General features: G+C 33.3%; 1 protein-coding gene across 1 annotated transcript in view; it reads right to left on the bottom strand.

The window, feature by feature from the left end:
- The window catches only part of LOC133184959 (uncharacterized), a 226303-nt gene that overhangs the window by 177425 nt on the left and 33687 nt on the right, over positions 1-15191 (bottom strand). Inside the window, exons 10-17 of the mRNA XM_061320024.1 lie at positions 8385-8475; positions 6684-6795; positions 6358-6532; positions 5444-5633; positions 5004-5212; positions 3743-3861; positions 3174-3396; positions 78-254 (exon numbers count right to left, since the gene is read on the bottom strand). Of these exons, the coding sequence (XP_061176008.1) occupies positions 78-254; positions 3174-3396; positions 3743-3861; positions 5004-5212; positions 5444-5633; positions 6358-6532; positions 6684-6795; positions 8385-8475 (1296 nt within the window). The remainder of the gene's footprint in view (positions 1-77; positions 255-3173; positions 3397-3742; positions 3862-5003; positions 5213-5443; positions 5634-6357; positions 6533-6683; positions 6796-8384; positions 8476-15191) is intronic.

The raw sequence follows: 15191 nt of genomic DNA, 5'->3' as shown, positions 1-15191 counted from the left end.
AATAATCTATGACAAATTGCAAATTAGTAACTTCTTTAAAACATTACTTTTTGGATAAAAGATCACAGTTAATGTACCTGTAGAATGTTGAAGCTGTATTCAGTGCCCCCTTTAAAACAAACTCTGGCGATGAAAAAATCGTAGTTGAATCCAAGAATTCCAACATGTATTCTTGCATATGCTTCATCATGAACACGAATTTTCATTCTCACATGATAAGTAATATTTTCATTAATTCCAATTAATTTCCAAATCTTTATATTAACTTTTGTTTACATTTAAAGACAGATGATGCCTACAAGGCTCTGCACTATAATTTTTTTTGCGCAAGATTTTTGGGTGCACAATATAGCACTCTTTCTGCGTAAGTGCCTCCATATATGACATCAGAGAAAATATAATGTCTGTTACATAATTTATCCATTTTTTTTTTACCTGAAAATGTTGGTTGCATTAAACATAGAAGTAAAAAATAACATTACTTCAATTTTCAATGCCAAAGAGCTAGGTTCACTTTATGCATAAAATGGCCCTGTCCTTATATAAATTAATTGACTATCACCCTTTGTCCCATTTCATATATCAAAATAAAGTAGAGACTTAGTGCTTTCATTTCCTATAACAAAATTTCCTTTTGAGAATCCAGGTATTGGAAAACAGGCTTTGAGAAAATGCAATGTTCTTGAATTTTGCAGAAAACATGCGTATTTGACTACCTTCAGCAAAGAATCAAAATATGAGCACAGCCCACGATCCAAAAATTAAAACATCTTTGTGATATTCAGAAACAGATCTTTCATTATGTAATTCCATATTTTGGATCAGATGTTGTGCTCTATATGAAATATTGAAAAAATACCTCAACTTTTGGCCATTTTTAAGGGAATTTACAGAATATGGGGAAAATGACGCATTTTTTGACGTCATAATGCATTGACTAGAGAGAAAATTACGTGCTGTTCAATAGGTACACGGTTACCAAGGGTCCAAGTTATAAATACTGCATTTTCAACAAAAACTGAGCAGTTTCGATTTTTCAGAAATTATCAGGGTCAAAAAGGCCCTAAGTGGCTCTTGCTCTTTCCTTTAATATCCGTATTCTGTCAACAGTGTAATGAAAATCAGTTTTCTTAACCGTATTCACACGCAACATCAAGTATCATGTATATCTTAGTATCTGTCATATTTTGTACTACTCCAAAACACCTAGAAAATTTCGTAAATGTTACATTTTGAGATGCCAGTGACGCAACATGTTGGTGTTCTGTACATATTGTCGTTGGTGAAAATATGTACCTACCCTCATTGCACATATTGTCATCCATCGGTACACACTGTCGCCGGCTGAAAAGTTACACATGTACATATTGTTGCCGACGACATTATATGCTTACCCTCTACTACACATTGTCGACCCACGGTAAGGATTGTTTGAGGGTTTGTTTGTTTTTTTTTATTTTAATGGATGTAATTGGTGTATAAATCACACAGACATGTCTCTTAGGCTAATTCATGCAGGGGAATTGTACATATTGTCGTCCTATACATATTGTTGCCGGCGACATTGTTTACCTCCCATAACTATACATATTGTCGTCCGTCGATATATATTGCAGCAGGATGTACATATTCTCACCAGTGAAGATTTGCGTACCCTTACTGCTCATATTGAGATAATGTTGATTATTATAATGATGCAGATGATAATGATAGTGATGAGGAAAGTTAAGGAGGCTAGCTTGAGAAAATTGTATACGTACAGATATCTTTAATTTGAAATATTTATCGAAATTGCTTCCTTACATTACTTTAACTATGAAATAAAATACACCGAGTGCACCTCCAACCACAATTATATCGGTACATGTATAAGAAAAATACAAAAATATTTTCTAAATTATTATTACTACTAAAGGCAAAAAGTAATATCCAAATACATTTTATAAGAAAAAAAAAAGAATATTCTAGTTTATAAATCAAGAATTCCGGTATATTTATATATTATAGTTGTGTACACCGATCCTAGACCAAAAAGTTTCCTCCCTACAGTATTGCGAGTAATGCTGTCTGTCTCCCTCCATGTGTGTGTGTTTGTCAATCTCTCTTCAAGACCCTAGTAAATATTTGTCAAAACAATATATCGATGACAATACGTGCCGATGCTTCAATGTACATATTGTTGTCGACAACAATATGTGCCGATGCTTGACTGCACATTTTGTCTATTATGCAGAAGAAAAATAAGGCTCGTCTCGGCACATATTATCGCCGTCAACAATATGTACCAACGGACGATAATATGTGCAGTACGGATGCGCGATTTTATTAGTATTCCGGTATATCGCGATTTTTTATTTCGTGATACGTATCGTGATACGGAGACTAAAATACTGGTATTTGCTACATAACTATAAATCCCAGAAATTATTAATTTATTTGTTGAAACTATTGAATGACAATTACAGTAAGTGTAGAAAATGTTGAAAATAGTTAAGCAACGGCATACAAACATGCTTGATACTAAATAAATAAAAATTTTAAAAGTAAAAGTATGCTTTTTATAGCATATTTTTGAAAATATTATGGAAATTCATTTGAAACTGTAGTAAAAATTGTGTGTAAAAATATCACGATTTATCGTGATATTTTAGGGGAAAAAATTGTGATATATCATGGTATGAAATTTTGCCGATATCCATCCCTAATGTGCAGTGATGGTAGGTACATATTGTCGCCGCCGACAATATACACATGTACAGTTGGAAACCAGATGGAAGAGTTCTGTGTTTCTTACATGTGATGTACAATAAAATTACTCACCATATATTATAAATTGAGCACAAAGGCTATTGTAGTACTTGTAAAATTTGCTGTAAGTGTGAAAATCTAGCACTTTTCTATATGATACTATAGTAAATGAACAAGGTCCCTAAAATACATAGATGGTAGATTTTCCCTAAACTTGGCATGAACATATAAGTCAATGCAAGTAACATATGATTTAAATTAAAGAATTTTTCAATAGATTTTCACATAGTAAAACCCCATTCGACTCCCTGTAAACTTTTATTTATACATTCTCATCTTTTCAAATCAGCGGTTAGCAGATGTAATACTTACCCTTATTTTTTTTTCTTCCAACATGTTTGACAAAATACTAAGCATTTACCTACTGCTAAATCCAGCAAGTTTATCATAATAACTCCAAAAGATGCACCAATATCTTTGGTGCCCAGTGTCTTTCTCCAGTCTACACCTGGAGCTTCCAATCTAAAGCGGATTCCTTCCCATACATTCCTACGAGATCGCTGATGACCAGTTGTAAGGTCTACAACATCCACACCAGCATCATATGGATCCTCCACGATTGTTGTGTTGTCAAATGAACTCTCTTCCCTTCCAAACAAACACTTTTTGACTTAAGATCCATTCCACATACATGTACATGTATAAACAATCTGAATAGATCAACTTTTTCTTACCTTCTGTTTTGCAAGAATCATTATTTTTCAGACCAAGTTGGAGAAGAAACACAATAAAATAACTCTTATTTCACATATCAAAAATTAACCACTTATACCCTAAATCTTAATTTCAAATGTTGTGTTATAAAAAAAACCCATACCGATAGAAAAATATTTAACTAAGTATAAATATTGAGTAAACCTATTTAACACAAAGCCATTTCATCTTTAATCAAATTTGTAGTTCATCTTTAAAGCATTTCTTTAATAAAACTTACTTGGCATTCATAGGAGCAATCATCTTTCCTTTTGGATGAGCCATATACAAGACAGAAGCTTCATATCTAACTGACTGGTCCTCATCATAGAGAGCTGAATACAGCAGTGTTTCAGCTGCCTATGAATATAATTTTACCACTGTAACTTCTGATCTTTAAATTACAACTCGAACTTAAATCAAATGTTATAATTTGACAGACTACAAATTTTCATTTCCTAATTTAATAAAAGCACTTTTTCCAGAATAAAATGTGCAAATATGCCATGTTTGTATATGTTGATTGAAAACAAAACTTTTAATTAATAAGATTTCCAATCAATTCATGTACAAACTAGTCAGATAAAATAAAGCAAAATCTTCCAGCTTTTATTCAATTCCTAATAATTTTCACATATCATCACAATAAAACATTTCTCAATTACTTATCAAGCTATGTTTCAACTAATCTCATATGAATCCTTTCCTTTGCCTCCTTTTTTGCACCTATCTGAATTCATTAAGCCAAACTGAGAGGTTGATTTTGAATTTCAAAATCAAAACCAGACCAAAACAATACGAAGAATATTGTACAGGATTCTACAGATACACAGTGACAAACATATTACCACCAAGCATGTTCTTAACTTAAATGACCATTAGGGCATAAAATATTCTGTTTTGCAAAACTGATAGGCAAAAAATAAACTCGAGTCTGACTAGAAAACTTCCACAGTCAAAGAGGGCTCCACTCAGGAAATATAAAAATTGTTCTTTAATGGTACAGTAATTTTAAGAACAAACTAGAGGCACCTTGAGCACTGAACTCACAAAAGGATACCCAACTTTCGTGCGAATATAGTGACAAAGTCCCTGTTTTGCTATGGGAAACCCCAAATATCTGTCAAAACAGAACGTAAATAGTTGCACAATGGCACTATGTAATAAAGATCCTGTGGAAATTCATTCAGTTTTATTCCGTAGTATAGGAAGTTGCGGATAAGAGATGAATACTCTATAATACATTGAACAAACCGATAATGAATGTACCAACAGCCTTAACATCAGTATACTTTTCAAGCTGGAGGTATCAATGTAACATATTGGGAAGGTGACAGAAAACAATCAATCATTTGTTTGAGAATTATAAATATGATACAGATAAACATATGGAATCTGTCAATTGATTCCTATAGGGCTTCTGCATTTCATGCAAGACTCTAAGATGTTTGCTTGGGACCATACTTGATTCAGGAGTAGCACACTCTTGACTCTTTTCTTACATGTTCATGGTGGTATTTGCGGAGAGCATGACATCCAGCCCTCTTTATCCATGGTGAGTTTGTGCTGTTTATGTGAGACAGAATGTAGTCATAGGACTCGTCCAGCCTGGCATTTCCCAAAGTCTCAAGTAGAATAACCTTATGGCGGTCATAGTCCTCCATTTCCTGTCTTGTCATCACAGCTCTCTTTTGTCTGTACTTCCAAGGGTCTGGAATATTAAATGACAAATTAATCATATACCTGAACTACAAAATCTTTTAGAAACATATGTCACTATTAAGTAAAACTTTCATCATCATGGCACAGTCTTCAAACAAATTTTAAAAATGTTGGTAAGAAATATAAATTGAAAATATTCGTATTATTCCTCAATACTTGATATCTTTTCTACTAATGCTTTAAATTAACAGAAAGAATCTGAATCAGTTCTAAGTATAACCATGCAATCCCAGTTTCAAGTGAACCCAAGTCATTATTTTCCTGGCCCTCTCTATCTGCCCTTCCTTAAATAGTTTGTGGCTAACAGCTCCTAGAGCCAACATGCATCTACTGTGTGTGTCCTTGATGTAAAACTCTTTGGGAAATGTCTCTTGATGGATCACGGCATCTTCTAATGTTTTCAACATCACCTGTATGGAAACAATTAATTGTTCAATATTCTATCTTGGATAGGAGGCAATGATTATATTCATACGTGTATCACAAGGAATTAAATTCTGTAATGACATGTTCCAGAGTTGACGAAAACTGTCGGTCCTATCTGCAAGGCCAGTAATAAAAAAAATTTCTGGACTGATAACTTACTAGAAATGGTCGGTCTAAATGACTGAAAAAATAGGACAATTTTTTTAAGTTCAGGATCTGGATGAGCAGGTGAAAGTCTTCAAAACAACAGAGATGGCCTGCATGGTTACGGTGGTTGATTAAATTTGTTAAAGCAGAGACAGAAATAATGTTGTTTATGTCTCTGATTAAAGACTCTCTATCCATCAGAAAAGAAAATTGTGCGGCAGAATGCTGTTGAAAAATAAAGGGCATTTTGATGTAGGTAGTTATTTTTTTCCTTTCTGAACAAAATAAGATATCTGACAGTTCTTTAAATATTTCAACAAATCTGTGTTCTTTATTTCTTTGTGAATAGAACAAATTCATAAGGTACATGTATGCTGCAAATTGAAACTTCAGAACACACTCAAAAATGTAGCAAGATTCATAAAACCCTGTTATGTTCATATTATTTCACTACCTCATTGAAATTCTTTGGGTTAATCAAGCAAATGACATAGAGTGACATCTGAAAAACCAAATATATTGTCTCTTTCCAAGTGAAATATTTTTAATTATTATACTTACCTCAGATGGGGCTCTGTCATTGATTGCAACATGAGTCAAAACCCTTTTGACAAGGTCATGATCAGGAGTGGGACTTAGTAAAACTTTCTCTGCCAGTAGTTTCTCAGAGAGTTCTGTGTTCATTGCTCCATAAGCATCAACCATATTCTCTATTGCTCTTTGATACTTAAACACCCTGAATGATAAAGAAAAAAAATAGCATTAACTAAAAGTGGTTCATGTGACCAAAGAATTGATAGGAGTTGAAAAATAAATATGGTGATCATCAGTGAAGTTAAAATCTCATTATCAGATATAATTTGAATCCAGAGACAATAAAAGCTTACGTTGGCTGCAAAATACTGAAGTAGAACTCTGCTATTTTAACAATTTCCTCATCTGGTAACCCAAGAAGTTGATTAACAATGTTTCGAAAGCACAATCCTGCAACTGGGGAACCTTAAATTTGTATGAAGAATAAGTAAAGTGATTAATTTTTAAAATCAGCTGCATATCAGAATGTTGCTATATTTATTTCCAGAAATTCATCATCACCTAAAATGCTGCAAAAATATTTTATTTAAAACACAACCGATGAAAGATTTTGAAGCTGGTCAAGCCTCAAATAATATTATTGATGTTTGATCCCTATGTTATAACATTATTCCCCTGCTGTGGCACCACCCTATCCCCTGGAATCATGAGTTGAACAAAGTTTAGTCTGTAATGTCTGAGAATGCTTTCATATCTATATGACTAATCATTGCCCTGCCATTCTTGCAAAGATCCATTTTTAGGATGTTACATACATTTTTCCAAGAAAATTTTAGATTTAATCTTCTATCGTATGTGTTACCATCTTACCCCCCTCCCCCTCCCGTGGTCATTATTTGAACTAACTTTAACTCAGGGCTCAAAAAATTCCTTTTTACTGGTCACTTGGGCTATCAATTTAAATTTTTTGTGGTCACATGGCTCACCTGAGCACTTTTGGTAGAGAAAAGTAGAAATCAGTTAGGTATTGAAAGCTTTAAATATAAACATGGTCCCATCCTACCAGTGGGGTGTGGTGTAGGTGAGAGGGTTCATTATTTGAACAATCTTGAGTCTATACTAAGGAAGCTTCCATACTGATATGACTAATCATGGCTTTGCTGTTTTTGACTTAATTTTCCCAAAGTGATTCTATGTAAAAGTTTGACCTCTATTGTGGCCTTTCCCTAACCCTTTCTCCTCCTCTCTGATTTTTAAAGATATTTCCTTTGTCTCATTTTCCTCTTGAAAGAGGATTTGGCTCTTGCATAGAATCTCCAATACCCAATGATGCCCTCTGTAAGTTTGATTATAAATGGATGAGCAGTTCTGGAGAAGTTGAAAATGTCAGAAGTTTATGGATGATGCAAAAACAATAATAGACATATGCTGGACACTCTTTGATCACAAAAGTTTATCCGAAGCTTTGTCTCAGGTGAATTAATAAAAAATACTACGGTTATCTGACACACTTTTTTTCTTCGCAAAGTTGATATGATGATGCTTTTTTTGGTTAATTATTTTTATTATACATTCAAAAAATTATTTTGTCTGTCTTAATTGACATTACAATGCACCATGTACAGGTGGCCTGTATTTTACAGAGGAGACTTCGATGAAAAGAATTTTCAAATAACTTCTATAAATTTGTATCCATACTTTGGAAAACATGACAGAATTTATTCACGAGAATTATTTTTGTCCGTCTTGACATCAATACACCATGTACATGCCGCCTGAATTTTTGAATTTTACAGAGAAGACTTTGATGAAAAGAATTTCCAAACAATTTCTATAAATTTGTATCCACACTTTGGAAACTTGACAAAATTTATTGCCTAGGTGCTCCTGAAGTAGAATGGCAAATTCCTGGAGTCAAACAGCAAGCAAATGGGTAGATTGTAAATATTAACTTTCTTTCCTGAACTATGCTTGCATATACAATTATTATTCATTTTGCATAATAATCATTATATATTTTGTTTTAATTTCATCAAATTTGCTCATTTGTCTACCTTGTTCAGGCTGATTTTCAATACAAGTCAGATTTGCAATGATGTCTTTTCTGCACTCTGACAAATTTAAATGTTTTGGTGTGTGTTTCACCTGAAAAAAAAAAATCATCATTGATAAATGAATACCACATCAATTCATTTCTCATGTCAATGCCATTTTACTTTATAAACTGTTTTAAGACTTTACAACAATCATTTTTTTTTTAATTTTTGATTTCTAAGTGGTATGTTTATTAATTGAAGCAGTCAGTTTTGCCGGTTCTTAGGGGAAACAGTGTGGTCTAAAAAAAACTTCATCCAGTCCAAATGTTTGACAGTGCTTTAAAATTTTGACAATACTGCATTAGTATGTGAATATTTACATTTTCAACTGTTTTCTCCGTGATAACTCTTTGAAAGTTAGGTGTGTTGATTTCTCAACAATTACAACTGAATGTAAATTTCGCTAAGTGAAAGGTCTATTGCCAAATATGTATGTAAATCTCTCGCGGCTGTCTTTGTGTCTGACGTCAGTGGGCGGGGACTGTGGGAATTAACATGAAATGCCACATGTATTTTATATGGCAAGCCCTTTTACTATTTATTCGTAAAATATTTTTTTCTTTCAATAAGAGAGATATCTCTTTAGCTTAGAGAGATATCTCTTTAGCTTATAGAGATATCTCTTTAACTAAAAGAGATATCTCTTTGACCAAGAGAGATATCTCTTTGACTAAGAGAGATATCTTTATAACCTAGAGAGATATCACTATAAACAAAAGAGATATCTCTTTTTGCAAGAGAGATATCTCTTTTACTTAGAGAGATATCTTTTTAAGCTAGAGAGATATCTCTTAAAGCGAGAGAGATATCTCTTAAAGTTAGAGAGATATCTCTTTAACAACGTTAAAAGAGATATCTTTCTAAGTTAGAGAGATATCTCTTTAGATTTTCAAAAAGAGATATCCTTCTAAGTTAAAGAGATATCTCTCTTAATGAAAGAGATATCTCTTTTCAAGTTATCCTTAAAATGAAATAATTATTCATCCCTTATAATACGAAAGCGAGGCTAGACACCACATGGCAGGAAGTGTAATGTTTGATGATCATATATACGGTAGATCTCTGCCTCTGGAATAGATTCAGCATGCCCAATCCCAGAACGAAGTATGTAGAAAGAAATGCTTAATCCCTTGTTTGAAACAACAAAAGGATAATGACTACTTTATTGATATAAACATGTTAAAGCCTTTATATTCAGGAAAACGAAAGTAGGCTAGCAATAATCTCAACTGCGATGGACCGAATTTTCTCAGTTTTTGAAATAATCAGCTGTTTCTAATTTTAAATCTAGACAACACTGAATTACTTGTCATATTTATTTAAGTTATATTGTAAAATGGGTCAAATTTAAAGACTACTTTAATTAACATCCTCGTCGAAATCAAGTTGGAGAAATCGGGTGGGGTCTATTCCGTTGAACAGGGAACTTTTGCTGAATATTTTTATTGGGCGTAATTAATGTTGTTTTGTGGAAAAAAAGTGGGAAGATTTGCTCCCAGCCAACCACCAGCAATTCTACAATTAGCCCCATTAGGTTCTGCTACTCATGGTTTAATGCACAGGTGCTTGGGGACAGGAACCCCCCCCCCCCCAGGCCCGTTGCAACGATTTCAAAAGGCGAATGGGGGGAGGGTGGCAACTTCTCCAAAAAGCATTAATGGCTCTCTGAATTATTTTTCATGATTTTTTAAAGCATTTGTTGATGTATAATGCACTGTAAAAATTCACAATTGATGCAATAAGCTATACTTGTATAGTTGGGTCTAATTTTAATTTTTTCTGCACTCACTAAAGGAAAGGGATCAAGACATTCTTTGATTTTGATGCAAATTCTATTGTGTGAAATGGAAATAATATAATAATAATGGATTGCCAAGTCATAATTGCAACACTTCTTTTATGGAAATCTATAGCTTGAACTTGTTTTTTTTTTTTTTAAGAAGTTTGAAAATTTGCCTTAGCAGAATAGAAATACTTTCCTTGTCATCTGAAATGTAGGAGAATATAGGTAGCCCTTAATCTTCAGAATTTTTATGCCCCCGCCATAAAATGGTCGGGGGGGGGGGGATATAGTGTTACCCTGTTCCGTCATTCTGTCATTCCGTCATCGTTGAATTTTCGTTCATTATCTCGGCAACAGTTGTACACATTCAACTCAAATTTGATATATGGATACGTCATAGGAATATGCAGGTCAAGTTTGAATTTGGTCGTGGTATTGACAGTTATCCCCCTTGAACTTGGAAACGATTTAAAAATTCTCAATTTCTAATCATTATCTTGGCTACAAATGTGCAATTTACAATTTGCAATTTGAAATTTTGGATGTCTGCGAGGGCATATGTGGTGTTACCACACACATCTAGTTTGTAAAATAAAATCCTTATTCTTTGGTCTTTGTTTTCATTTCCCAGCAAAATTAATCTATCTTGGTACATTTACACTCTCTGACAATTCCTCAGAATTTTGAAATCAAACATTTCTGAAATTAAGCAAAGTTTACGGTTCAGTGCAGTCATTTAGGGTACATACCGGTAATATTCCAAATCACTTTTCATTTAATTTTATTTAAATGCAAAAGATTTTTTTTTAATCTCTGATATAGTGTAAAACAGGTCACTTCAAATAATTTGTGTGTTGCAGGTTGAGACATCTGAGTTGTGTCCCCTCCTTTGTCATAATGCCAGCTAGTGTAAAAGCTGAGATTGATCAATGTACTCTAAGCTAACTTAGGACTGTGCTCTAGACCTGGTGTTTTCCTAAGGGAATAGAGAGCCAACAGGTATTTATTCTTACTGATTGCATGACTAAATATTAATAAAATATATTAATCATATCTTAATGAATTCCATCTGTTCAATAATCTTTGATTTACCTCATTACTTAAAAAAAAATGTTACACAGAGGAATTGTCCATTACAGAAAGACAACTATAGTTGTAAGGGTCCAATCACTATGATTCGATTTCACATTTATATGGGAATGGGATATAACTCAGTGAACAATATTAGTTTTCTTTATAATATCCTTAGCTTTCAAATTTTATACATGTTTGGCCACAGAAGGAAGACACATGTAGTTTATGAGATCACACAAAATAAGTTTGTTTGTTTGTTTGTAGACAATTCTGCGTCATCACATTTATGGTGATGTGTTAAATACACATAGATAAATACATGTATAACTTTAATTCACTCTGTCTTACAAATTAAAACCCTTCAATATTATATACAGAAGTAGTTGATGAAAGGTTGACACCTACATACACTGTAAATGAACTTAAAATTTAAGAAATACCAGGTACATGTTCTAGGATTGAATTGTGTGTCTTTCAAGCTTGTTTACTTCCATTATGAATTAATAATTAAACCCTTAGTTTGGCCCTCTCTCACTTTCATATTTTTAGCTCACCTGAGCTGAAGGCTCAAGTGAGCTTTTCTGATCACATTTTGTCTGTAGTCCGTCTGTCTGTCCGTCTGTAAACTTTTCACATTTTCGACTTCTTCTCTAGAACCACTGGGCCAATTTCAACCAAACTTGCCACAAAGTATTCTTGGGTAAAGGGGATTCAAATTTGTTCAAATGAAGGGCCACGCCTTCTTCCAAGGGGAGATAATTATGAATTCGTGAAAAATTAATGGCATCACTAAAAAATCTTCTTCTCAAGAACCACTGTGCTTGAAAATATGAAACTTATGTGGAAGCATCCTCAGATAGTGTACATTCAAGTTTGTTCAAATCATGACCCCCGGGGGTTGGGTGGGGCCGCAATGGTCGATCAAAGTTTTACATGTACATAGGAATATATAGGAAAAATCTTTAAAAATCTTCTTTTCAAGAACAGCAAAGCCATGATTGGTCATATTTACATTGAAGCATCCTCAGATAGTGTACATTCAAGTTTGTTCAAATCTTGACCCCCGGCGGTCGGGTGGGGCCACAATGGGCGATCAAATTTTTACATAGGAATACATAGTAAAAATCTTTAAAAAAAAAAAAAAAACAAAAAAACTATTTCTTATGAACAGCACAGCCATGATTGGTCATATTTATATGGAAGCATTCTTAGATTAGTGTAGAATCAAGTTTGTTCAAACATGACCCCTGGGGGTCGGGTGTGGCTACAATGGGTGATCAAAGTTTTACATAGGAAAACGTAGAAAAAATCTTTAAAAATCTTCTACTCAAGAACAGCAAAGCCATGATTGGTCATATTTAAATGGAAGCATCCTCAGGTAATGTAGATTCAAATTTGTTCAATTCATACCCCCCTCCCCCCCGAACCACTTTTATATTTAAACTTTTCAACCTTTCAAGACTAAACCGATTTCTGCTTTTTCCTAGCCATAGTGCTCAGGTGAGCGATGTGGCCCCTGGGCCTCTTGTTTTTAACTTTATATTATCTATTCCTTTATTTGCTTAGCTTGACGTTGAATGATCAGTTACATTACTACATTTTGTTATACTTATTTTTGAAATAATAATTTCACAGGTGAAACACAAGAAGCAACTACCTAAACAAAGTTGAGAATCTGAGGGTGTCCTACCAAACCTGTCCTGTCCTGTTTGAAGAATTCCAGGCCAAGAAAAGTGCACAGACTTCTACACTCTCTGCACATTTACTTGTTTTTAAATGTTTAAAATTGTTTGAAAAAGTTTAATTACTTACTGGTACCGTGTATATGCATGTATCCACATTTCAACAATGACAAAGCAATTTATTCCCAAGTCAATAAAACAATGTATCAGTGTTTTCAATATCTTTATTTGAATTCAAGATAAAAAGATTATTACATGTACATACCAATACTTGTTTTTTTTGTGTACTGGTAATACATGCTATGAAAAATTGTAATATCATAAAGTATAGTCGCCCTGATGCTTAAACTTATGTGACTTTTATTTATTTAATAGGTTTTCCCAAGTTAAGTCAGTAAAATCTAAATCTGCAAAAATTCTATCATTAAGGATTCAAAAATACCTTCCAGTTATGGCTGAATTGTCAGGGATTCTACTATAATTGAACTATGCCTACATAATTCAATAACTGTGAACAAACTCAAACATTATACCCCCTATACATTTTTTTCTGAAAATGCCAATATAAATTTTCTAAATGTGACCTTGAACTTGTCAAAATGATACTGGTGAAGAAAGAAAAGATGCATCTTCTATTCATCATAAATCTTTAAATAAAAGGAAGATATTTACTGTTTCTCCATTAAGACATTATGGACCTGACATGAGCAATTTTTTTTTGCCAATGACCTTGAACTTGCCACAGTATCATGGGTAAAGGTTATGATGTACTTTCAGCTAACAAATAATCTTTGAAGTTTCCAGTTTCAATACTTATCCATGAGGGAGTAATGAAATGAAAACAAATTTCACACATTTACTGCCAGTAATCTTGACATTGGATAAGGTCATGAAACTCCATTTAGTCATAAGCAATCTTTGTGTCAAGTATCATTTGCAAATTATGCATTTGACAAAGGTAATACACTTTTTCTGCCAGTTACCTTGAACTTGCTTAAAAATGACCTTGATTTAAGATCAGTCATAACCGCAGGTCATGCTCAATATTTGCGATAAGTATGAGCCTCTAAATGTTCTCAATTACAAGATATAGTCAAACAGGAATTATAGATTTTTATAAATTTTTATTTTATAAAATCACCTCAAACTTCATCAAATAACTCTGGGTCAAGGCCATCACACATATATTCAATTTATGCATGAGGCACAAACTTCCAATGCTTCTTCAATAGGAAATCAGGGTTTGCACTACAGTCAGCCTTTTCATTCAGCTCTCACTCAAAAAAGTGTAAGGTAAATATGAACAACATAAAGAAAAGAAAATGAAAGAAAAGACAAAAATTTTATATTACTTATAGATGAATGAAAAATGAAACTTATACTTGTGTATTGGGAACTAGAATTGAAAAAACCCCCCAAAAATCTTAAGTTATAAACTTGACTGCCGTTAAATTGAATGTATTGTGTAAAAATATTATACATGTGAAATATTCTACCACTCTCTACCATTGGCCCATACATGTCTGAGAGAGGAACAAATGACAACTCTGCATAGGAGATTGATATCCTACAAGTTTAAATAAGGTCCACAGTATCAGTAAACATAATAAAATACTATACTAACATCACATGTAATTTTTTTTTCTGTAGCCAGAAGATTAATAATAGGACAATAATTTGTTCTTGGGTTGCAGTTTTGTTGAAGTGTATACAGTGATTTGTTAAATTATGGTCACTTGACATAGGTGGAGTAAAACCTCTCTTATTGATAAAACTTGGATATTTCAGAGTTCCACAGATCCATATAGGGCATTCAGGTGGGTTCAATTTCTGGTGGAAGATAGTTAAATTGGTAGAGCAAATGACTACTGATTCAGGGGGCCCTGACTTGAATCCTGGTCTGGTCCATACACCCCATTGCTTATCTCTTCTGTCTATGCAAAGAACTTGACAATGCAGACTTTCCCTCAATGATAGAAGTGCTTGTCTCTGCAGACTGTACTTGTGACCTACACATACACAAGGAAAAATCTTTTAAGACTTTAAGAGAACATAGTGTCTTTTTGAATTGATCTATTTCACGTTTCAATGTTGTTAACAGCATATTTCTAAGTTATAATAAAATAATACATACACATGTAAAAATTAACTCACACTTTTTCAGGTAATCATATTGACTTGTTACAATCACTGGAATCTTGGACATCCTTCGCATTCAAAGACAAG

Source organism: Saccostrea echinata, unplaced genomic scaffold (assembly GCF_033153115.1).
Source record: "Saccostrea echinata isolate AGI-Se365-2 ecotype Australia unplaced genomic scaffold, CSIRO_AGI_Sech_v1 ptg000012l, whole genome shotgun sequence".
Classification (NCBI taxonomy): Eukaryota; Metazoa; Mollusca; class Bivalvia; order Ostreida; family Ostreidae; genus Saccostrea; species Saccostrea echinata.
The sequence above is the reverse complement of the archived record's forward strand: the minus strand, read 5'-3'. Positions and strand labels throughout refer to the sequence as shown.